This window comes from Chiloscyllium punctatum, chromosome 5, assembly GCF_047496795.1.
Source record: "Chiloscyllium punctatum isolate Juve2018m chromosome 5, sChiPun1.3, whole genome shotgun sequence".
Taxonomy (NCBI): Eukaryota; Metazoa; Chordata; class Chondrichthyes; order Orectolobiformes; family Hemiscylliidae; genus Chiloscyllium; species Chiloscyllium punctatum.
The window spans coordinates 5,432,325-5,456,050 of NC_092743.1; the positions used below are offsets into that span (position 1 = coordinate 5,432,325).

The 23,726-nt window shown below is 41.5% G+C and overlaps 1 protein-coding gene across 6 annotated transcripts in view; it reads left to right on the plus strand.

Moving 5' to 3' along the window:
* The window catches only part of ttc39c (tetratricopeptide repeat domain 39C), a 110,704-nt gene that overhangs the window by 74,225 nt on the left and 12,753 nt on the right, over positions 1–23,726 (plus strand). For all 6 annotated transcript variants that reach the window (XR_011960612.1, XM_072569680.1, XM_072569682.1 and 3 more), the window contains 4 exons: positions 12,779–12,947; positions 17,513–17,606; positions 20,187–20,294; positions 22,873–22,982. Coding sequence is in view for 5 of the 6 variants with exons in the window: in XM_072569680.1 (XP_072425781.1) it covers positions 12,779–12,947; positions 17,513–17,606; positions 20,187–20,294; positions 22,873–22,982 (481 nt within the window). In the remaining variant the exon portion in view is untranslated. The remainder of the gene's footprint in view (positions 1–12,778; positions 12,948–17,512; positions 17,607–20,186; positions 20,295–22,872; positions 22,983–23,726) is intronic.

The following is a 23,726-nucleotide window of genomic DNA, read 5'->3' on the forward strand; positions in this document are numbered from 1 at the left end:
CAACCCACTTAATATCTTCTTAAAAACAGTCTCTGCATACCTGGTATCAGCCAGTGATCTTTCTCTAGGCTGCCTCCAATGCCAGTATATCTTTCCTTAGATCAGGGGCCCAAAACTCTTTGTGGTGTTTCAGCTGTGGTCTGACTAATACTTTGTATAGTTTTAGCAAAATCTCCTTACTTTTATACTCCATACCCTTTGAGTAAAGGCCAATGTTTAATTTACCTTCTCCATATTACCTGCTGGACTTGTATGTTTGCTCATTGAACAGCTTGTGCACAAATAACAAACTTCCTCTGTTCACGAGATTTTAATGAAGTTTCTCCATTTAAATAACATCCTGCACCTCTATTCTTCCTGCCAAAGTGCATAAGTTCACATTTTATCATATTATCTTACATATGGCAAGGTTATGCTGACATGCTTAAAATGCCTTATCCATCTGCGGGCTGTTCACGTTATCCTCACTGCTTACCTTCCCATCTATTTTTGGGTTATCCAAAAACTTGGCTCTAGTGCATTCACTTTCTTCATCAGTGGGCAAGGTTTTGTAAACTAAAGTTAAAAACTAGTTTCAGCATTTGTATTGGCTGGAGCTATTCAATGTCTCTCAAAAAAGGCAGGAACCAGGCAAATGTTGATGGTTAAAGTTTGCTGAAGGCCTGGATGACTACACACCCTTCATAGCTTCCATTGCTACCAACATAATCACAGCATCCTATATTTTTTTTAAATGCTCAAGGGAACCATAGAACAGTTGTCCTGACTGCTTTCGCTTGGTCTCACATTCTGTCTATCTTCCTTAATGAATAATTCTCTGACAAACATCTACAGAAGAGTACGTGTTTCTAAGCCATATGAAGTGGAAAGCTTGCTTTTTGAAAAAAAATTGTAACTGGAGAAAAATTAAAGCAAATAATTTCAGTTCTGATGAATGCCAACAGTCACCTTGATTTTCTTTTACAAGACATAGCTTTTAAGGAGTTTAATCTTTAATGCAAAACACTTTCCAATATTTGTATGACCTTGGTTATATTTCCATCAGGCTGTGGGTATAGTATTAAAATTCTGATCAGTCTGAATGCCCGCACAATGCGTTCATGTCAAACCTTGAGAAAGAATCTGGTTTTATACTGTCAAATTCATGTACAGGTAATTGGTAATATCCTGCAAAAACTGGTTTTATTCTAGGTGCTGTCAAAGAAACTGTTTCTTGTGGAGGAGTATAGAGTTAACCTTGGTGTTGCCATGCCAACTCTTGTTTTGATCATGTGGCATTTGTCCATTGTTTGCAAATCTTTTGTATCTCAGCATCACGTTGTAGTTTTGTAGCATAGAAACCAATCTGCCTGTCCACCTCCTTCCCTTCTTTCAAAGCCTCCTTGAATTTAGTAATGGATAACTAAATAGCTAGATAGACAATAGTTTCATGGGAACCGTTACTGGGACAGGTTTTATATTACGGATTTATTGAATTCAAATTCCACCCTTGTTAGCACTACCTTGTTAGGTTTGAGCCAATGTATCCAGGGCATTAGCCTGGGCCTCTACTTACTACCATCATACCTGTCTTTCTTTTAGTTTGCTTATTATGGTTCCACTATCCTGTCTGAAACTCAAGTCCTGCTTTTACAATTACCTCTATTTTTGTAGGTCTGGATTTTTCTTGTTTCTCAACTCAAACAGTTCAAAACCCTTCTTGTTTAACAACTAACAACAGTGGACTGGTGTAAGGATTGGTGTTGGCACCTCAGATATTTACGATCTATGTTAATTGGTACAGGATAAATAAGATTTTGAAGGATAGGTCCATAGCTGAAAGAATGGTATGGGAGAAATGTGCTTTGATTTAGGGATACTGGGCTCAATACGAGGGAAAGAGGGAGCTGTATGGCTTTCACCTGAACTGTGCTGAGACCAGTGTTTGGCAAATCTTATAACTGGGCAGTAGAGAGGGCTTTAAACTAAATACTAGGCCAGTAGGGACCATGTTCAAGGAGATGTGGTGAATCAAAGGAAAGTAAGGATATATTCGCTCAGTGTGATGATGACCAAAGTGTATTTGGAAAGGGAAATATGTGTGAACTTTAGAATGCTCAATTAGATATGGCTGTAGATTGCAAGAGGTCTGTATCTGAAAGTGCACAGCATTTGTAACAAAATGAATAAATTGTTCAGTGTTACAACTGAGGATGGAAGAATGCAACATCACTCTAGGAGAAAGTGAGGACCGCAGATGCTGGAGATCAGAGCTGAAAAATGTGTTGCTGGAAAAGCGCAGCAGGTCAGGCAGCATCCAAGGAACAGGAGAATCGACGTTTCGGGCATAAGCCCTTCTTCAGGAAGGCTATAAATTCTGTGTTACGATCGAGCCCTCCACAATCACCTGATTAAGGAGCGTCGCTCCGAAAGCTAGTGTGCTTCCAATTAAACCTGTTGGACTATAACCTGGTGTTGTGTGATTTTTAACTTTGTACACCCCAGTCCAACAACGGTATCTCCGAATTTAGAGAAATTGAGGTTTGGGTCAAGGAAAAGAAGAAAGCATATGTCAGGTATACAACTCAGAGATTGAGTGAATCCTTAAGGAAATCAGTGGGGGCGATGGTGGAGGGTGTAAAACAGGAACATGAGATAGCTTTGGCAAATAGGATTAAGGAGAATGCAAAAGGATTTTGTAAATACATTAAGGACAAAAAGGTAACTAGGGAGAGAAGAGGACCTCTCAAAGATCAGCAAGGCAGTCTATCTATGGAACCGCAGGAGATGGGAGAGATACTAAACAAGTATTTTGCATCAGTGTTCACTGTGGCAAAGGACATAGGAGATACTGAAGGGAAATAGATGGTGACATCTTGAAAAATGTCCATATTACAGAGGAGGAGGTGCTGAATGTCTTAAAACACATAAAGGTGGATAAATACCAGGACCTGATCAGGTGTACTATAGAACTATGTGGGAACATAGAATAGTACAGCACAGCGCAGAACAGGCCCTTCAGCCCACGATGTTGTGCCGACCATTGATCCTCCTGTATGCACCCTTAAATTTCTGTGACCATATACATGTCCAGTAGTCTCTTAAATGTCCCCAATGACCTTGCTTCCACAACTGCTGCTGGCAACGCATTCCATGCTCTCTCAACTCTCTGTGTAAAGAACCCACCTCTGACATCCCCCCTATACTTTCCTCCAGCTAGCTTAAAACTATGACCCCTCGTGTTAGTCATTTCTGCCCTGGGAAATAGTCTCTGGCTATCGACTCTATCCATGCCTCTCATTATCTTGTATACCTCAATTAGGTCCCCTCTCCTCCTCCTTTTCTCCAATGAAAAAAGCTCGAGCTCAGTCAACCTCTCTTCATAAGATAAGCCCTCCAGTCTAGGCGGCATCCTGGTAAACCTCCTCTGAACCCTCTCCAAAGCATCCACATCTTTTCTATAATAGGGCAACCAGAACTGGACGCAGTATTCCAAGTGCAGTCTAACCAAAGTTTTATAGAGCTGCAACAAGATCTCACGACTCTTAAACTCAACCCCCCTGTTAATGAAAGCCAAAACACCATATGCTTTCTTAACAACCCTGTCCACTTGGGTGGCCATTTTAAGGGATCTATGTACCTGCACACCAAGATCCCTCAGTTCCTCCACACTGCCAAGAATCCTATCCTTAATCCTGTACTCAGCTTTCAAATTCGACCTTCCAAAATGCATCACCTCGCATTTATCCAGGTTGAACTCCATCTGCCACCTCTCAGCCCATCTCTGCATCCTGTCCCTGTCCCGCTGCAGCCTACAACAGCCCTCTATACTGTCAACGACACGTCCAACCTTTGTGTCATCTACAAACTTGCTGACCCATCTTTCAATCCCCTCATACAAGTCATTAATAAAAATTACAAACAGTAGAGGCCCTGTGGAACACCACTCACCACAAACTTCCAGGCAGAATATTTTCCTTCTACTACCATTCGCTGTCTTCTGTTGGTCAGCAATTCTGTATCCAGACAGCTAAGTTCCCCTGTATCCCATTCCTCTTGACCTTCTGAATGAGCCTACCATGGGGAACCTTATCAAATGCCTTGCTGAAGTCCATATACACCACATCCACAGCTCAACCCTCATCAACCTTTCTAGTCACATCCTCAAAGAACTCGATAAGGTTTGTGAGGCATGACCTGCCCCTCACAAAGCCGTGTTGACTGCATTTAATCAAGCCATGCTCTTCCAGATGGTCATAAATCCCATCCCTCCGAACCCTTTCTAACACCTTGCAGAGGACAGACATGAGACTTACTGGTCTGTAATTGCTGGGGATTTCCCTATTTCCTTTCTTGAAGAGAGGAATTACATTTGCCTCTCTCCAGTCCTCAGGTACGACTCCAGTGGAGAGCGAGGATGCAAAGATCTTTGCAAGTGGCGAAGCAATTGCATTTCTCTTTTCCCAAAGTAGCCGAGGACAAATCTGGTCTGGGCCTGGTGACTTGTCAATCTTAATGTTTGACAAAATGTTCAGCACATCAGCTTCCTCTATCTCTATCCATTTCAGCATGCACACCTGCTCTTCAAAGATTTTATTCACTACAAAGTTCGTTTCTTTCATAAAGACAGAAGCAAAAAACTCATTTAGGGCTTCCCCTACCTCCTCAGACTCCACACACAAATTCCCTATGCTATCCCTGATCGGCCCTACTCTTTCTTTGACCATTCTCTTATTCCTCACATTAGTGTAAAATGCCTTTGTGTTCTCCCTAATCCGTTCTGCCAAGCGATTCTCGTGCCTCCTCCTGGCTCTCCTCAGACCATTTTTAAGCTCCTTCCTCGCCTGCCTGTAATCCTCTACAGCTGAGCTTGACCCTAGCTTCCTCCACCTTATGTAAGCTACCTTCTTCCTTTTGACGAGAAGCTCCATCGCTCTTGTCATCCCAGGTTCCTTTATCTTACCACTTCTTGCCCATCTCAGAGGGACATATTTATTCATCACTTGCAACAACTGTTCCTTAAACAGTCTCCACGTGTCTATAGTGCCTTTACCATGGAACAATTGCTCCCAATCCATGCTTCCTAACTCATGTCTAATTGCATCATAGTTTCCTCTTCCCCAGTTAAATATCCTCCCATTTTTGCCTAATCCTCTCCTTCTCCATAGCTATGTAGAATGTGAGGCAGTTGTGGTCACTATCTCCAAAATGTTCTCCCACCACAAGATCTGATACCAGCCCCGGTTCATTTCCGAGCACCACGTCTAGAATGGCCTCTCCCCTCGTCGGCCTGTCAACGTACTGAGTTAGGAAATCCTCCTGAACACACCTTACAAAAACAGCTCCATTCAAATCTTCTGCTCGAAGGAGGTTCCAATCAATATTGGGAAAATTAAAGTCACCCGTTACAACAACCCTACTACGTCCACACTTTTCCAAAATCTGCTGACCTATGCTTTCTTCCATCTTCCTGCTGCTATTGGACGGCTTGTAGTAAACCTCTAATGAGGTGACTGCTCCCTTGCTGTTCCTAATTTCCACCCATACTGACTCGGTAGGCAGATCTTGCTCGACAATGGAAGCTTCTGTAGCTGTGATACCCTCTCTGATTAGTAGTGCTACACCCCCTCCTCTTTTTCTCCCCTCCCTATTCTTTTTAAATGCTCTAAACCCTGGAACACCCAACAACCATTCCTGCCCCTGAGAAACCCATGTCTCTGTTATGGCCACAACATCATAGCACCAGGTACTGATCCATGCTCTAAGTTCATCACTTTTATTTCTGATACTCCTTGCGTTAAAGCAAACACACTTTAACTGATCCCTTGGTTCCTTCCCAGGAAAATCCTTCCCACTAGCTGGTCTACCTCTTGCTATTGCCTCATCTGCATCAACTCTCACCTCCGATATACAGCTCAGGTTCCCAGCCCCCTGCCATACTAGCTTAAACCCTCTCGAACTACTCGAGCAAACCTTCCACCCAGGACATTGGCCCCCTTCCAGTTCAGATGCAACCCGTCCTTCTTGTACAGGTCCCACCTTCCCCAGAAGGCATCCCAATTATCTACATATCTGAAGCCCTCCCTCTTACACCAGCTGAACAGCCACGTGTTAAGCTGCGCCCGCACCTTGTTCCTCGCCTCGCTATCTCATGGTACCGGTAGTAAACTAGAGAACACTACTCTGTTTGTCCTGCTTTGGAGCTTCCATCCTAACTCCTGAAATCACTTTTTATATCCTCGATCCTTTTCCTGGCTATATCATTAGTGCCAATATGCAAAACGATTTCTGGCTATTTGCCCTCCCCTTTTAGAACCTTATACACCCGAAGCTAAGGAATTGTTTGCTGCCTCCCTTGTTGAGTTATTTGTATCATCGATAGTCACAGGTGAGATGCTGGAAGACTGGAAGTTGACTAAAGTTGTGCCAGTATTTAACAAAAGGTGGTAAGGAAAAGCTAGGGAACTATAGACCAGTGAGCCTGACATTGGTGCTGGGCAGGTTGTTGGAGGGAATACTGAGGGACAGGATGTACATGTATTTGGAAAGGCAAGGACTAATTAGGGATAGTCAACATGGCTTTGTGCATGGGAAATTATGTCTCACAAACTTGATTGAGGTTTTTGAAGAAGTAACAAACAGGATTGAGCAGTGAATGTGTTTTATATGGACTTCAGTAAGGCATTCAACAAAGTTCCTCTTTGTAGACTGGTTAGCAAAGTTAAATCACATGGGATACAGGGAGAGTTAGCCATTTGGATACTGAACTCACTCGAAGTTAGAAGTCAGAGGGTGGTGGTGGATGGTTGCTTTTCAAACTGGAGACCTGTGACCAGTGGTGTGCTACAGGGATTGGTGCTGGTTGCACTGCTTTTCATCGTTCATATAAATGATTTGGATGTGAACATAGGCAATATCGTCAGTAGGTTTGCAGATGATGCTAAAATTGGAGGTGTAGTGGACAGCAAAGAAGGTTAACTCAGATTACAATGGGCTGAGGAATGGCAGATGGAGTTTAATTTAGATAAATGCGAGGTGTTGCATTTTGGAAGGGGAAATCAGGGCAGGGCTTACAGACTTAATGGTTAGGTCCTAGGAAGTGTTGCTGAACAAAGAGTCCTTGGAGTGCAGGCTTATAGTTCCTTGAAAGTGGAGTCTCGGTTAGATAGGATAGTGAAGAATGCACTTAATTTTTATTGGTCACAGCATTGAATATAGGAGTTAGGAAGTCATGTTGCATCTGTACAGGACATTGGTTAGGCCACTTTTGGAATATTGCATGCAATTCTGGTCTCCTTCCTACCTCCTTCCTATTGAAAGGATTCAGGAAAGGTTTACAAGGATGTTGCCAAGGTTGGAAGTTTTGAGCTCTTGGGAGAGACTGAATAGGCTGGGGCTGTTTTCCCTGGAGTGTCAGAGGCTGAGAGGTGACCTTACAGAGGTTTATAAAATCATGAGGGACATGGATAGGATAAATAGACATGATTTTTACCCTGAGGTGGTGGAGTTCAGAACTGGAGGGCATAGGTTTAGGGTGAGAGGGGAAAGATATAAAAGGGGCCTAAAGGGTAACTTTTTCACGCAAAGGGTGGTGCGTGTATGGAATGAGCTGCCAGAGGAAGTGGTGGAAGCTGGAACAATTACAACATTTTAAAAGGCATCTAGATGGGTACAAGAATAGAAAGGGTTTAGAGGGATATGGACCAAGTGTTGGCATGTGGGACTAGATTTATTGAGGGTATCTGGTTGGCATAGATGAATTGGACTGAAAAGTCTGTTTCCAAAGAATCTGTATCTCTGCGACTCTATGACAGGACTCTAATGAGACATCATCTGGAATCCTGCACAGTCTAGATTAGAGTGGTGCTGGAAAAGCACAGCAGGTCAGGCAGCATCCAAGGAGCAGGAAAATTGATGTTTCGGGCAAAAGCCCTTCATCAGGAATAGATGCTTTTCCAGTACCACTCTAATCTAGACTCTGGTTTCCAGCATTTGCAGTCCTTCTTTTTGCCTGGAATCCTGCACAGTCTTGCTCTCCATACAAAAGCAAAGATATACTTGCCTTGGAGGCGTTGCACTAGACTGGTCCCTAATGTGAAATTTATCCCATGATGAGAGACTGGGTTAACTGGATCTGTATTCTCAAGTTTAGTTGAATAAGCAGGACGAATGAATTAAGAATGAAATTCTGAAGGTCCTTGACAGGGTAGACATCGTGTTGCTGTTTCCTCTGGTTGGGAATTTAAAAATATAACATGTTAGAAAGATGAAAGAGTTTATTATTCGCTTGAAAGTCCGACCTGTTTTGTTTAATTCATTCATGGCGATGAGGACCTTGCTAGCTCGGCCAGCATCTGTTGCCCCACCCAGAGGACAGTTAAGAGACATTGCTGTTGGTTTGAAGTCACAGGTAGACCAGACAAGGTGAGGATAGCAGTTTCCTTCCCTGAAGGACTTAAGTGAACCAGATTGGTTTTTCCAACAGTCAACAATAGATTCATTGTAATCCCAGATTCTTAATTCCAGATTTTTCTTGATTGAATTCAAATTACACATCTGCCGCGGTGGGATTTGAACCCAGGTCCCCAGAACATTTCCTGGATCTGTGGATTAAAAGTCCAGTAGTAATACCACTAGGCCTTCACCACACACTAACACACACACACACTAACACACACACACACACTAACACACATACACTAACACTAGTCGAAGCGCTGCTGCTTCATCAGTATAAGGTAATGACACAAAATTTATAGCAAAAGTTTGCAGTGTGAGAACAGTGTGTGAAATAAGAAGAACATATGCTTTCTGGTGAAACTATTCTGCACCCTATCCAATGTACTATTTTATTCATTAATGGAGTGTGGGTGAGGCGAGCACTTAATATACAAATTCCCAAGTGCCCCTCATGACCTGATAGACCTCAATAAGGTCACCCCTCAGCCTCCAACGCGCCAGGGAAAAAAAGCAAAAATCTATTCAGCCTTTCCCTGTAGGTCAACCCCTCTAAGCCCGGTAACATCCTTGTAAATCTTTTCTGAACCCAAATTTAACAAAGTCTTCCTGTAGCTGGGAGACCAGAGTTGAATGCAGTATTCTTAAAAGGGCCTCACCTCATATCCTGTACAGCTGCAACATGATGTCCTAATCCCTATACTCAATGCATTGACCGATGAAGGCAAGTATGCCACACACCTCCTTCAGCATCCTGTCTAACTGTGACTCCACTTTCAAGAGTCAAGGATGGTTCCAGAGGACTGGAAAATGGCTATTGTAACACCCTGTTTAAGAAGAGAAGAAGGCAGAAGATAGGAAAATACAGGACAGTTAGCCTGACCTTGGTCACTGGTAAGATTTTAGAGTCTATTTTTAAGTATGAGGTTATGGAGTACTTGAAAATAAATTGTAAAATAGGGCAGAGTTGGCATGGTTTTGTCAAAGGTTTTGTGCCTGACAAATCTGTTAGAATTCTTTGAGGTGGTAATGAGCAAGTTAGACAAAGGAAATTCAGTGGAAGTATTTGATTTGGATTTCAGAAAGCCTTTGACAAGGTGTTACACAGGAGGTTGCTAAATAAGAAAAGAATCCATGGTGTTAGGGGAAATGTATTAGAATGGATAGAGAATTGGCTGCCTGGCAGAAGGCAGAGGTTTGGGGGGAAGACTGTTTGTTTTTATTCAGGATGGCAGGTGGTGACTACTGGAGTTAGAGAGTCAAAGAATTAGAGTCATACAGCATGGAAACAGACCCTTTGTTAGGACGACAACTATTCTCATTATATAGTGATGATCTGGATGAAGGAACTGAGACTATAGTTGCTAAATTTGCAGATGACATAAAGATAGGTAGAGAGACAGTAGCATTGAGGAAGCAGAGAGGTTGCAGAAGGACTTGGACAGGCTAGGCAAGTGGGCAAAGAAGTGGCAGGTGGAATTTAGAATGGGAAAGTGTGAGGTTATGCACTTTGGTTGGAAGAATAGAATTATAGATTATTTTCTAATCAGAGAAAGGCTTCAGAAATCTGAAGCACAAAGAGACTTGGGAGTCCTAGTTCAGGATTCTCTTAAGGTTAACATTGCAGATTCAGTTAACAGGAAGGCAAATGCAATGTTAGCATTCATTTTGAGAGAGCTAGAATAGAAGAGTGGGGAATGTACTGCTGAGGCTGTATAAGGCTCTGGTCAGACTGCATTAGGAATATTGAGAGCATTTTTGGACTCTGTATCTAAGTAAGCATGTGCTGGCCTTGGAAGGGGTACAGAGGAGGATCACAAGAATAATCCTGTAGATGAGGATGGCTATTGCACAAAATATGGAGGCATGGGATTGAGAGTGATTTAGCAGTTTGGATCAGAAATTAGCTAGCTGAAAGAAAACGGGGGGGGGGGGTGGTTGATGGGGAAATGTTCATTCTGAAATTCAGTTACCAGCGGTGTACCGCAAGGATCTGTTTTGGGGCCAGTGCTGTTTGTCATTTTTATAAATGACCTAGATGAGGGTATAGAAGGATGGGCCAGTAAATTTGCAGATGAATGTCAGAGGAAGTGGTGGAGGCTGGTACAATTGCAACATTTAAAAGGCAACTGGATGGGTTTATGAATAGGAAGGGTTTGGAGGGATATGGGCAAAGTGCTGGCAGCTGGGATTAGATTGGGTTGGGGTATCTGGTTGGCATGGGCGAGTTGGAACGAAGGGTTTGTTTCCGTGTTGTACATCTCCATGACTCTATGACCCAAAGGTCGGTGGAGTTGTGGATAGTGCTGAAGGATTTTGCAGGTTACAGAGGTACATCGATAAGTTGCAGATCTGGGCTGAGAGATGGCAAATGGATTTAATGCAGAAAGGTGTGAGGTGATTCACTTTGGAAGGAGTAACAGGAATAAAGAATACTGGGCTAATGATAAGATTCTTGGTAGTTTAGAAAAGCAGAGCGAACTCTGTGTCCATGTACATAGATCTCTGAAAGTTGCCACCCAGGTTGATAAGGGTGTTAAGAAGAAACACACTGTTAGCTTTTATTTGTAAAGGGAATGAGTTACGGAGCCATGAGGTCATGCTGCAGCTTTACAAAACTCTGGTATGGCCGCATTTGGAGTATTGTGTAGAGTTCTGTTCACCACATTATGGGAAGGATGTGGAAGCTTTGGAAATGGTTCAGAAGAGATTTACTAGGATGTTGCCTTGTATGGAGGGAACATCTTATGAGGAAAGGCTGAGGGACTTGAGGCTGTTTTTGTTTGAGAGACATTTGAGAGTTGACTTGAGACATATAAGGTAATCAGAGGGCTAGATAGGGTGGCAAGTGAGGGCTTTTTTCCTTGGATGGTGATGGCTAGGATGAGGCGACGTAGCGATAAATTTAGGGGTGATAAATACAGGACAGATGTCAGAGGTAGTTTCTTTACTTGGAGTAGTAGGGGTGTGGAACGCACTGCTTGCAACAGTAGTTGACTTGCCAACTTTAGGGGCATTTAACTGGTCATAGGATAAACATATGGATGAAAATGGAATAGTGTAGGATAGGTTGGCTTCAGATTGGTTTCACTGGTTGGCACAACATCGAGGGGCCGAAGGGCCTGTACTGCACTGTAATACTCTATGTTCTATGAGAGACTTGTAATATGAGGGAAGCTTGTGGACTCAGGATCTGTACTCAGTGGAGTTCAGAAGGATGGTGGAGAGGTGGGGGGGAGGGATCTGATTGAAATTTAGAGAATACTAAGAAGCTTGGATAGAGTGGATGTGCAGAAGATGTTTCCATCATTAGGACCTGAGAACACAGACTCAGTGAACGGACAACCCTTTGAAACTTAGATGAGAAGTAATTTCCTCAGTCACAGAGTGATTAATCTATGGAACTCATTGCCGTACAAGGCTGTAGAAGCCAAGTTATTGAGTGTATTTAAGACAAAAATAGATTTTGATTAGTATGGGAATCTAGGGTTAAGGGGAGAAGGCATGAAACATATTAGCCATGATCAAGTAGTGCAGCAGAGTCGCTGGGCCGAATGGATGAATTCTACTTTTATATCTTATAGTCGCTATCATTAACGTGCTCTGCGACTGTTGCCTTGAACACTTGTCCAGCTTACTTCCCTAGAGTTAGGTCCAGCACCCCGCTGACTCTTGTTGGACCTTCTACATGTTAATATACAAAGCTCTCCTGAATACATTTCAAGGACACTGCACCTTCTAAGCCCTTAAAATTATAACAATCCCCGTTGATATTAGGGAAAACCTTTTATTAGGTTTTTATACACCTCTGTGAATTGTCTACATATCTGCTCCTCTATTGCCTGCTGACTGTTTGGATATCTATAATACACTCCGAGCCTCTTTTTATTCCTAAATTCTATTCTCAGTGCCTCATTTGACACTCCTTCCAAGACAGAATCTTTCCTTATTGACTCCTAACTGACTCCTTGATTAATAATGTGATACCTCCTCCTTCTTTTACACCTTCCCCTGTACTGCCTGAAGATCCTGTATTCTGGAATGTTGATTTGCTAGTCCTGTCCCTCCATCCATCTCTGCGATGACATCAGTGTCACAATTCTACAAGTCTATCTACACCATTAAGTCCTATCTCTTGCTTGTAATACTCCAACCATTAAAGGACAGCCATCCAACCTTGAATTACTCCCTTGAAACGCAACATGCTGAATTTCTCTGCCTTGGTCCCTTTAATAAAGTATGCTGAGACCCTAGTGTACGAACCCCCTCCCACTTCTGAGCTCATTTAAAGTAGTATTTAAGTTGTCTGCAGATCAGAAAATTCTGCTGCTTTACCTTTCAGATTAGCCTTGCTATGGTACCACACAGTGGTGCGTCCTTTCTTTGCTTTGGACGGCATGGATGCACAAGCTGGATTGAGAGAGGCAAAAGAAATTCTACAGACAAAGGAAGCTATTTATCCAGACTCTTCATTGTTTCTGTTTTTCAAGGGGAGAATTCAACGATTGGAGGTACAGTTTTGTTCATATTTATATGTAAAATGTTTATGCTGAGCAAAAATTCAAAAGTACAAATACCAAAAAATATTCAATGTTCACTAGCAGAATATGGTTATTATGCCTGTTGCTTATTTTATTGCCAGTTTCTGTCTTCCCTTCTGTCCACAGATATTTAATCGTACCTTTTTTTTTGAAATCCTTTTACCCTGTCTTAATTTAGATATCTTGCTGGTAAATTATTTTCTGCTGATTTTATATTTTGCACAAAATAATCAAAATTCTATTAAACCTTCTAATTTTAACTAAGGTTTGAATCTTTCACCATGGTGAACATTTTGTTTGGATTAACTATTAGTAAGCTTCATATAATCTTAGAAGCTTATTCATGGTCTCTTTGAAGTTTCCTGTAGGAGAACAAATTGGCTTCTTTCTCATAATTCTGAATTCCGGACACTGAAATAGTCATCTTTGTTCACCCCTGTCATATCTGCCCACCCCTGTGTGGGCAGTGATTGATATTTATAGAGTCATAGAGATGTACAGCACGGAAACAGACCCTTCGGTAGTATTTAGCCATGTCCGACTTAGCCATGCCGACCAGATATCCCAACCTAATCTAATCCCATTTGCCAGCACTTGGCCCATATCCCTCTAACCCTTTCTATTCATATACCTTTTAAATATTGCAATTGTACCAGCCTCCACCACATCCTCCGGCAGCTCATTCCATACATACATCATGCTCTGTGTGGAAAAAGTTGCCCCTTAGGTTCCTTTTTTATCTTTCCCCTCTCACCTTAAACCTATGCCCTCTAGTTCTGGACTCACCCACCCCAGGGAAAAGACCATGTCTATGTATCCTATCCATGCCCCTCATGATTTTATAAAATTCTATGAGGTCACCCCTCAGCCTTCGATACTACGGGGAAAGCAGCCCCAGCCTATTCAGCCTTCCCTGTAGCTCAATTTTCTGGATGGATTGAAACTAGTGTCCCAAGAGGCAGCTGGATTTGTGTTTTATGATTTGAGTCTTTTCCCTCTTATTCTCTTCACCCAAGGTTGGTCTCTTTCAGGTAATGCTATTACTTAGTGGTGCAACCATCTTTTTGTATTATTTATCAAGGATGCCATATATTGGTAATTTGTTTCAACCCATGTCAAAAATGTATTATGGTCTACCAGTAGAATTGGATTATTAACCAATTGAATGTGTTGACAGGCACAATTAAGATATGTCAAAATCAAAGATAACATTAGATAGAATTTTACAGCTCAGACTTAGGCCATTTAATGTAAATGGTCTGGAATTGTGAAAGGTCATTGACCTGTGTTGACTTTTGTTCTCTTTGCAGAAATTCTACCTGACTTGCTGAATATAGCAATATAGCAGGAAAAGGCCATTGATCCCTTGAGCATGGTCTGCTATTCTAGATCATAAGTGACCTTCATGCCATATATCTACACTATCCCAATAACAGTGTATCTTACAATTTCTTTTGGCTAAGTGCGAGTTGCGTTGAGCATCTTGTAGGGTTTCTTGGTGTGAAATATAGCAAGCTTTCTTGCCCTTTTGTGAAAAAAACCTGCTCTGAAGAAGTACCTCCTATCTGATTGGCACCCCATTTTAGCAGGCACAGTTCCCTGACCAACTCTCCATTGAATGGATATTTACATTTAATGATAATATATAAATAATTTTAATATATGAGACAAGATTTGTGAAATTGTACTAAGGTTAACTACTTTTAGGCAAATCTACATTAGAGCAGTGGGAGTCATTCAAAAAGGGCATAGAGTCATTGAGATGTACAGCACGGAAACAGACCCTTCGGTCCGGCTCGTCAAAGCCAACCTGATATCCCAACACAATCTAGTCCCACCTACCGGCACCTGGCCCTTATCCCTCCAAACCATTCCTGTTCAAATACCCATCCAGATGCCTTTTAAATGTTGCAATTGTACTAGCCTACACCACTTCCTCTGGCAATCCATTCCACACACAACCACCCACTGTGTGTACAGTTGCCCTTTAGTCTCTTTGTTTTATCTTTGTTCTCTCACCCTAAACCTGTGCCCTCTTATTTTGGCCAACCCTAGGGACAAGACCTTGTTTATTTACCCTATCTATGCCCCTCATGATCTTATAAACCTCTAAAAGGTAACCCCTCTGCCTCCAAAGCTGCAGGGTAAACAGCCCTAGCTTATTCAACCTCTCCCTATAGCTCAAATCCTCCAACCCTGGCAACATCCTTGTACATCTTTTCTGAACCCTTTATAGTTACACAACATCTTTCCGACAGAAAGGAGACCAGAATTGCGCGCAGTGTTCCAAAAGTGGCCTAACCGATGTTCTGTACAGCTGCAACATGACCTTCCAACTCCTGTACTCAATATTCTGACCAATAAAGAAAAGCATACCAAATGCCTTCTTCACTATCCTATTTATCTGCAACTTCACTATCAAGGAGCTATGAACCTGCAAGGTCTCTGCTTAGCAACACTTCCTAGGACCTTACCATTAAGTGTATAAGTCCTGCTAAGATTTGTTTTCCCAAAATGCAGCACCGCACATTTATCTAAATTAAACTCCATCTGCCATTCCTCAGCCCATTGGCCCATCTGATCAAGATCACGTTGTAATCTGAGGTAACCCTCTTCGCTGTCCACTACAACTCCAATTTTGGTGTCATCTGCAAACTTACTAACTATACCTCTTATGCTAACATCCAAATCATTTATATAAATGATGAAAAGTAGTGGACCCAGCACCGATCTTTGCAGCACTCCACTGGTCACAGGCCTCCAATTTGAAAAGCAACCTCTCCCCTCCCCCCCCCCACCCCTCACCACCACCACCACCACCACCACCCTCTGTCTTCCACCTTTGAGCCAGTTCTGTGTCCACATGGCTAGTACTCCCTGTACTCCATGAGATCTAACCTTGCTAACCAGTCTCCCATGGGGAACCTTGTCGAACATATAGCGGACATGCAGGACCAATATCTTCCTATAAAAATGAAGAGTGGGACAACAAATACAGGAAACCCTGGATGCAGAAGAATTACATTGGAAAAGGAAAACAAAGGAAGCTTATGGCAGGTTTGGAGGGCTTATAAACAGCAGAAGTTGTAGAAGTGTATTGAAATACCATGAGGTTACTTCAAAAAAAAAGTGAAGGTGGAGCATAAAAATACACTAGTGAGTTCAGAAAAATCCAAAGGTGGAGAGGGTAGGCATAAACTAGGAATCTATAAGTCAGTATTTCTAGCATCAGTGGTGGGGAAAGACTTGGGAAAAAAAACTCAGAGGAATACTAAAAGTCTCCACTTGGAGAGGCAAGGATTAATCAAGGATGGTCAGCGTGGCTTTGTCAAGGTGATATCATGTTGATCAAACTTGACTGACTTGTTTGATGTCTAGGTGTGTCAGTGACGGTGAAGTAGTTGATGTAGATTAAGTGGAGTTCAAATAGACTTTGATAAAATATTACCTGGAAGACTGAGATGTAAGAGCTCCTGGGATTCTGGGCTGTTTGGCAAATTGGATCCAAAGCTGGCTTTGAGGCAGGAAATAGAGGCTGATGGTCAAATGGTCTTTTTGTGACTGGAAGCCCATGTGTACCATAATGTTTGGTGATGTATTATACATGAATGATCTAGACACAAATTTAGGAAGTTTGATTAGTAAGTTTGCAGATAAGCTAAAAATTGGTGTTGTGGTAAGTAGTGAAGAGGAAGGCAACAAGATGATCTAGACTGGCTACTCAGATATGGGGAACAGTGGCAGACGGATTTTATTCCTGAAAAGTGTGACATGTTGCATTTTGAAAGGTGTAGAAAGGCAAGAAAGTACACTTACTAACCTCTCCTTAGAGAGAGGTCAATAACCAGGCATCATAGATTTCAGGTGAGGAGAAAGAAACTTAGAACGTTTAAAAAAAATTAACCCAGTAGATGGTGGGTATCTGGAACTCACTGTCTGAAAAGGTGGTAGAGGCAGGAACCATCACAATATTTAAGAAATATTTAGATGAACACTTGAAAGTCATATCATCCAAGTCTACAGGCTAAGTGCTGGTAAGTGGGGTTAGAGTAGATAATTGCTGAATGACTGGCATAAACACGATAGTCCGAGAGTTCTTTCTGTGCTGTAATACCCCATTACTCTAAGCAGTTGTCAGCAGCCGTTGATTTCTAGGATGCTTTTTGTTTAAAAAATGTCCTACTCCTCTTATTTTTGAAATTCCTAAATCCTTACTCTTTGATCAATCTTTTGGTCATTTGACTTAATATCTCCTTAAATGATTTGATGTATTTAGGTTAGAATTTTGTGAAACAGCTTGGGATGTTTGACTATTATTACTGCTGTTATTTTGTTTCTCTATAAATGCAAGTTGTTGTCTTCATGGTGCCGCTGGCTGCATGGCTCCTGAAGCAGGGATGTTAATGGCTGAAAAATAACATAAAAGCAATATACGGCAAACAAAAATAGCAAAAAATACATTTTCCGTACTGAAATATTGTTTGGAAATGTTTTGCTGGGTGTGATTTAAAATCACTGTTTTTGTTTTCCTCTAGTGTAAAATCAATAGTGCCTTGACATCATTCCAAACCGCATTAGAACTAGCTATAGATCAACGAGAAATCCAACATGTATGCTTATATGAGATAGGTAAGTGTTTTAGATTCATGTGCTGAGGATTATGATTGGAAGTTAGTATTTTTAATCTGACTTATTATCTGCAAAATGTTTCTCTGTGAAGGATGAACTGAGATTATATTGTACACAGGAGTGGTTTTAAATGCATCTAGGGGTAAATATGTGCATCTAACATGAATATCTGTATTGCTCCTATACAGTGAAGTTCAAGTAATGGAAATTCTCCTGGGGTTGGTGGGAGGGAAAGGAAAAGAGAAGGAATAATGAAGGGTAAGTCAGTGAGGTCTTTTCTGATTTTTGGATTGCTGAAAAGTGACATGCCTGGATATGGTAGCTTGAAATTAACTGGCAATGTCTTAGTCACTAATTTAGTATTATTTGGGTAGGTCTACATAACTCGAGTAGTCTGTTTTTATCAGTCAGCCTGGTCACCAATGGAATCAGAGGGTAGGTGTGTCAATAGAGACTGAACCTTTCCCACTTGATTCCTGTCTAGATTTCCACCGTATTAACATTTCAGATCTTAAACACTGCTGGAAAGAAACAAGGAGTTGAAGCCTTTTATCTTGCGGCCATCAGGACTGGGGCACAAGAAAACAGGGCTTTGATAGAAAGCACCAATTCATACAGCTTAGGAAGACCATGTAAATTGTTTGGGTCATGGTTGGTAGAGAGATGCGGCTGGAAAGTTAACTGGCAACCTAAGTTAGCTGATTAATCACAGACCTGACATGCAGACTGTGTTTGGTCAGAACATTTACACGGGGAATGCAGGAGGCATTTATAGTTTCCAGCATCATTTGGGAGTATACTGACTGTGTTCAATCAGGCCATGCTTATAAATCTCTGAATGTAGAGTCATTCATTGGACACCATTTACTAAATATTCCCGATGTGCTAAAGGTTATACTGGAAACTGATATATAATTATGGATGACTAAGTATCTTCCTCCTATCCTCTCCTCTTCTGTCTTCGCTGTCTCATCTCCCCCTCCCCTGTCCTTACCTCCAACACCGCTGTCTGCCTACTCCCTCGTTCTCTGCCATCTCCCTCTCTGGGACTGTTCAAAACTGCCAAATAGTCACACCAGATCTGAAACATTACCTCTGTTTCTCTCTTTAGATTCTGCCAACCCTCTTGAGTTTCTCCAGCATTGAGTTTTTTCCCTTTCTAAATTTCATTTCTTGTGCCCTGGTCCTAATGAGTCAAAGGAATTCCTGATGAAGAACTTATGCTCGAAACGTTGACTTTCCTGCTCCTCGGATGCTGCCTGATCTGCTGTGCATTTTTCAGCACCACACCTTTTGACTCTGATTGCCAGCATCTACAATTCTCTCTTTCTCCGGGTCCTAATAAGTGCCAGATCAAAAGCTTTGACTTTTCTTTCTTTTAGTAGTGTTTAACTTCTGTACTATCAAGTAATAATTTCAGATTTTTGTTCTCCCTCCAGACATGATAGACTATTTAAAATGATAACAGAAATAGCCAGAGAAACTGAGCCGGTCTGGCAACATCTGTGGAGAGAAATCAGAGTTAACTTCTTCAACCCACTTCTGATGAAAAGTCATTGGACTTGAAAATTAACTCTGTTTTTCTCTCTCCACAGACGCTGCCAGATCTACCGAGTTTCTTCAGCAATTTCTGCATTTGTTTCAGATTTCCAGCTTCTGCAATTCTTTGTTTAATTGTAGACTATTTACCTATCTAGTCCACTCACTTCATTTCCTTCAAATTTGTTTTGAATGCCATGAATTTCCTAGACCAGGTCTCTGATGGTATTCGTTATCTGTGCAGCACTTTTTTGAGACTAGTGAATCTTGGCTGCACAGACAATGATCTGAGCAGACTGAGTTCGGCTATTGGAAAAGTCAACTCCCAGTTTAGTAAACAGATTAATTTGCAGGTGGCCATCTGGAGTGTCTAGTGTAGGTAGATCTAGGTGTTTGAGAAAGTTAAAGGAGGTGGGCTTTGGTGGTTGTTTGTACTGACCTGGACCATCTCTGTAATAGCATTTGGGGAGAGTGGAAGTCATTGGTGGAACTGGAGCACGAGGTCAAAAGTCCATGACTTATGCTAAAAGAATGAAAGGTTTGTGTCTTCCCTGTGATTTACCTTCTAATGTGCACCCTCATGCCAAACATTACCAGTAAATTTCTATCAGCTGATGTTCACTGAACTCATTTAGTGCAGTGATGTTTGTTTGTATTCTTCTTTTTTAATGTTCCTCTTTCTTCTCAAGTTCAAGCTTCTGGTGCAGATTTATGAAAAATCAAGTCAGCCCACTGAATGGAACTTAAAATGGCAGCAATATGGGCGAAGTGAAAAGGGAAAAGTTAGTTTGAAATATCTGAAGAAGCAGAGTAATATTTTCAAAGAAAACATTAATTGAAATTTATAATATTGCATATAGTTAAGTTTTGAGGGGAAAGGGGGAAAAGTAGATTCAAATTTAAGATGTGGCATATGACATTAAGATGCATGGAAGTACATGAAATTGATGCACCTTTAAAATATATCAAATTGTCTTTAAATGAAGAGAGCTGTTATTTGTTTATATTTGTATTTGACTTGAGCTTTGTTCCTGTTTTCAGGTTGGTGTAGTATGATAGAAATGAATTTCAAGGATGCATACAAGTCTTTTGCAAGGCTTAAAAATGAATCCCGATGGTCTCAGTGTTATTATGCATACTTGACTGCAGGTTTGTTCCAAAACTATACATTTTAATTTGCTTTGTAAAAGGAATGCAATGAATAATATTAGCCCAGTGTCAGAGGATTGTGGTACTGTATATCTTTGCTTAATGTGAAGTGTTCTCGGTAGCAGAAAAAAGGAAATTCAAATTCATGGTTATGAAAAGAATTATACTACAAAATTTCACATTTAAAAAGATCTGATGTACAATAAATAAAGGAGGTACTACTAATTTAATACTATATTTTGTTAGCACTTGCTCTTAAACCTGAAAATATCAATCAAGCAGTTCCTGTTCTATCATTTACAATCAAGAATTCTCCTATACTATTCCCCTGAAAAGGGTAAAGTCACCATAGTCTTACCAGCCCATAGGGCTACTCTATCATTATCGAGAGAGAGGACTGGTGATGGTCACCACATCTCTGGTGAGAGGCAAGAGTGAGGAGGAGAGTCTTCATGGTAACCTTAGTCAGTGTGGGAATTGAATCCATGCTGTTGGCATCATGCTGAAGTATTGGATTTCTTGTGATGTCAAGTAACCACTGGCTAGCTGAACCAACCCATTCTCCTTCAACACATCACAGTTGTGAATTGAGAGTGATGGCCCTTGACATTAAGGCTGCATTCAACTGTGTGTGGCATCAAGGAGTCCTGGCAAAACTGGAATTAATGGGAATCGGGGGGCAAACTCTTCGCTATTGAAGCCATACCTGGCACAAAGGAAGATGGTCGCGGATGTTGGAGGTCAGTCATCTCAGCTTCAGGACATCTCTGCAGGAGTTCCTCAGGGTAGTGTCCAACCATCCTCTGCTGCTTCATCAATGACCTTCTCTCCATCATAAAGTCAGAAGTGGGGATGTTCGATGATGATTGCACAATGTCCAGCACCATTTGCGACAACTCTGATAATGCAGAAGTCCATGTCCAAATGCAACAAGATCTGGATAATATCTAGGCTTGGGCTGATAATTGGTAAGTAACATTCATGCCACACAAATGCCAGGCCATGACCTTTACCCATAAGAGACAACTTAATTACTGCCCCATGACACTTAATACTGTTAGCATCACTGAATTCCCCCACTATCAACATCCTGGAGGCTTATCATTGACCAAAAACTCAATTGGACTCACCACATAAACACTGGCTACAAGGGCATGTCAGAGGCTAGGAATACTGAGGCGAGTAACACACTACCTGACACCCCATTGCCTATCCACCATTACAAGACACAAATTAGGAGTGTGATGGAATATTCTGCACTTTCCTGGATGGGTACAGCCTCAACAACACTCCAGAGGCTTGACACCATCCACTAAAAAGCAGCCACTTGATTGGCACAATACCTACAAGTGAAAGTGAGAACTGCAAATGCTGGAGATTAGAGTTGAGACTGTGGTGTTGGAAAAGCACAGCAGGTCAGGCATCATCCGAGGAGCAGGAGAGTTGATGTTTCAGGCAAAAGCCCTTCTTCTCCTGCTCCTCTGGGAGGGGCTGCCTGACCTGCTGTGCTTTTCCAGCACCACACTCTCCACAATATCCACAAGTATCCACTCGCTCCACCACCAGCACTCAGTAGCAGCAATGTATACTATCAACAAGATACACTGCAGAAATTCACCAAAGATCCTCAGACAGCACCTTGTAAACCCATGACGACTTCGAATCAGAAGGAGAGGAGCAGCAGATGTCTGAACACAACCACCTTTGACTTCCCTTCCAACTCACTAAGTATCCTGACCTGGAAATATATCAACATTCCTTCACTATCGTTGGGTCAAAATCCTGGCGTTCCCTCCCAAATGGCATTGTGGGTCAACCCACAACAGGTGGACTGCAGCAGTTCAGGAAGGCAGCTCACCACCACCACCTTCTTGAGCAACTAGGGACAGACAATAAATGCTGGCCCAGCCAGAAATGCTAACATCCACAGATAATTTTTCTTTAAATTACCCAGTTCAAACATGGCTGTTACTGCATTCTTGCTTAGTGGCCTCAAATCAAAGAATACTGGTTTATATGTCTCAGCAGGTTCTCTATGTCATCTTCAGCTGCTCTAGACCCAGACTGTAACTGTCTGTTTGTGTGAGAAATTACCCAGATAAAACCCAGGTCAAAAAGAACACACAACAGTGTGACATACTTTGATGCCCTGAAAGAGATTCAAACAACTAAGTCCAAGTGCAAAACTTCCTCCTAGTTTTGGGAAAGCATATGAATAATTTAGACCTCTAAATACAAAGAGATAGATCATTGTTTAGCTTATAATCGTTGCACTACAACCTCCTAAAACGAACAGAGACCAACATTTACAAGCTAAATATTTTTGTTTTATTGTGCATTTAAAATGTGTAGTTCCCAAATTAAAAGTTGTATTCCTAAAAACATAAATTAATCCATTAGATATATGTAATAAGTAAGAAATAGCATTCATGATGAATAAAAGTTAAATGTAATACGATTCAGAATCTAATAGTGCCATTTTGACATTTGCTTCATTTTTACTTTATTTGCTGCACTGTTGTGTGTTGATATTTTGACTGGTTGCATAAAATAAGACTTTTGTAATTCTTTGATCAAGCATGCCAGGGAGCAACAGGTGAAACTGACAAGGCACAAGAAGTATTCATTGAAGTCCAGAAGTTATTCAGAAGGAAGAATAATCAAATTGAGCAATTTTCCTCCCGAAAGGTAGACTGATGTGGTTCCGTTTTTTTTTAATTTCTCAAATGGAGAGATGAGTAAATGCTTAAGAATTGATTAGAAATTTTGAAATTTGAAAGCCCAGATATTCGTATTGGGGTCAGATGCCCATTGCACCTGCATTGTTTAAAAATGACAGGGCTCCCATTTAATGCAGAGTCAGAGTCTTAGAGATCCAAAGCAAAGGCAAAGGTTTTTCAACCCATTGTGTCCATGCTGGTTAAAAAAATACCCCTAATATTTTGAATCCCATTTTCCAGCATTTGGCCATAGCCTTGTATGTCTTGGTATTGCGAGTGTTTATCTAAATACTTCTTAAGTGTTATGAGGGCTTCTGCCTCAACCACTCTTATAAGCAGTGAGTTCCACCATCTGGGTGGGGGAAAAAATTTCTCACATCCCTTCTAAACCTCCTGCCCTTCTCTTAAATCTGTGCCCTAGTCTTAGAGGCATACATCTTGGAAACAGACTTTTAAGTCCAACCAGTCCATGCTGACCATACTCCCAAATTAGACTAGTCCCACCTGCCTGTATTTGGCCCATATTCCTCCAAACCTTTCCTATTCATGAACTTATTGTAGCTGTACCTGCATCCACTACTTCTATGATGTCTTAATCAAGGGGTAGTTTCCTCCATGTCTACCCTGTCTAGGCCTCTCGTAAATTTATACATCTCAATCACGAGCCCTCTCAGCCTCCTCTGATCCAAGAAAAACAACCCAGCCAACCCAA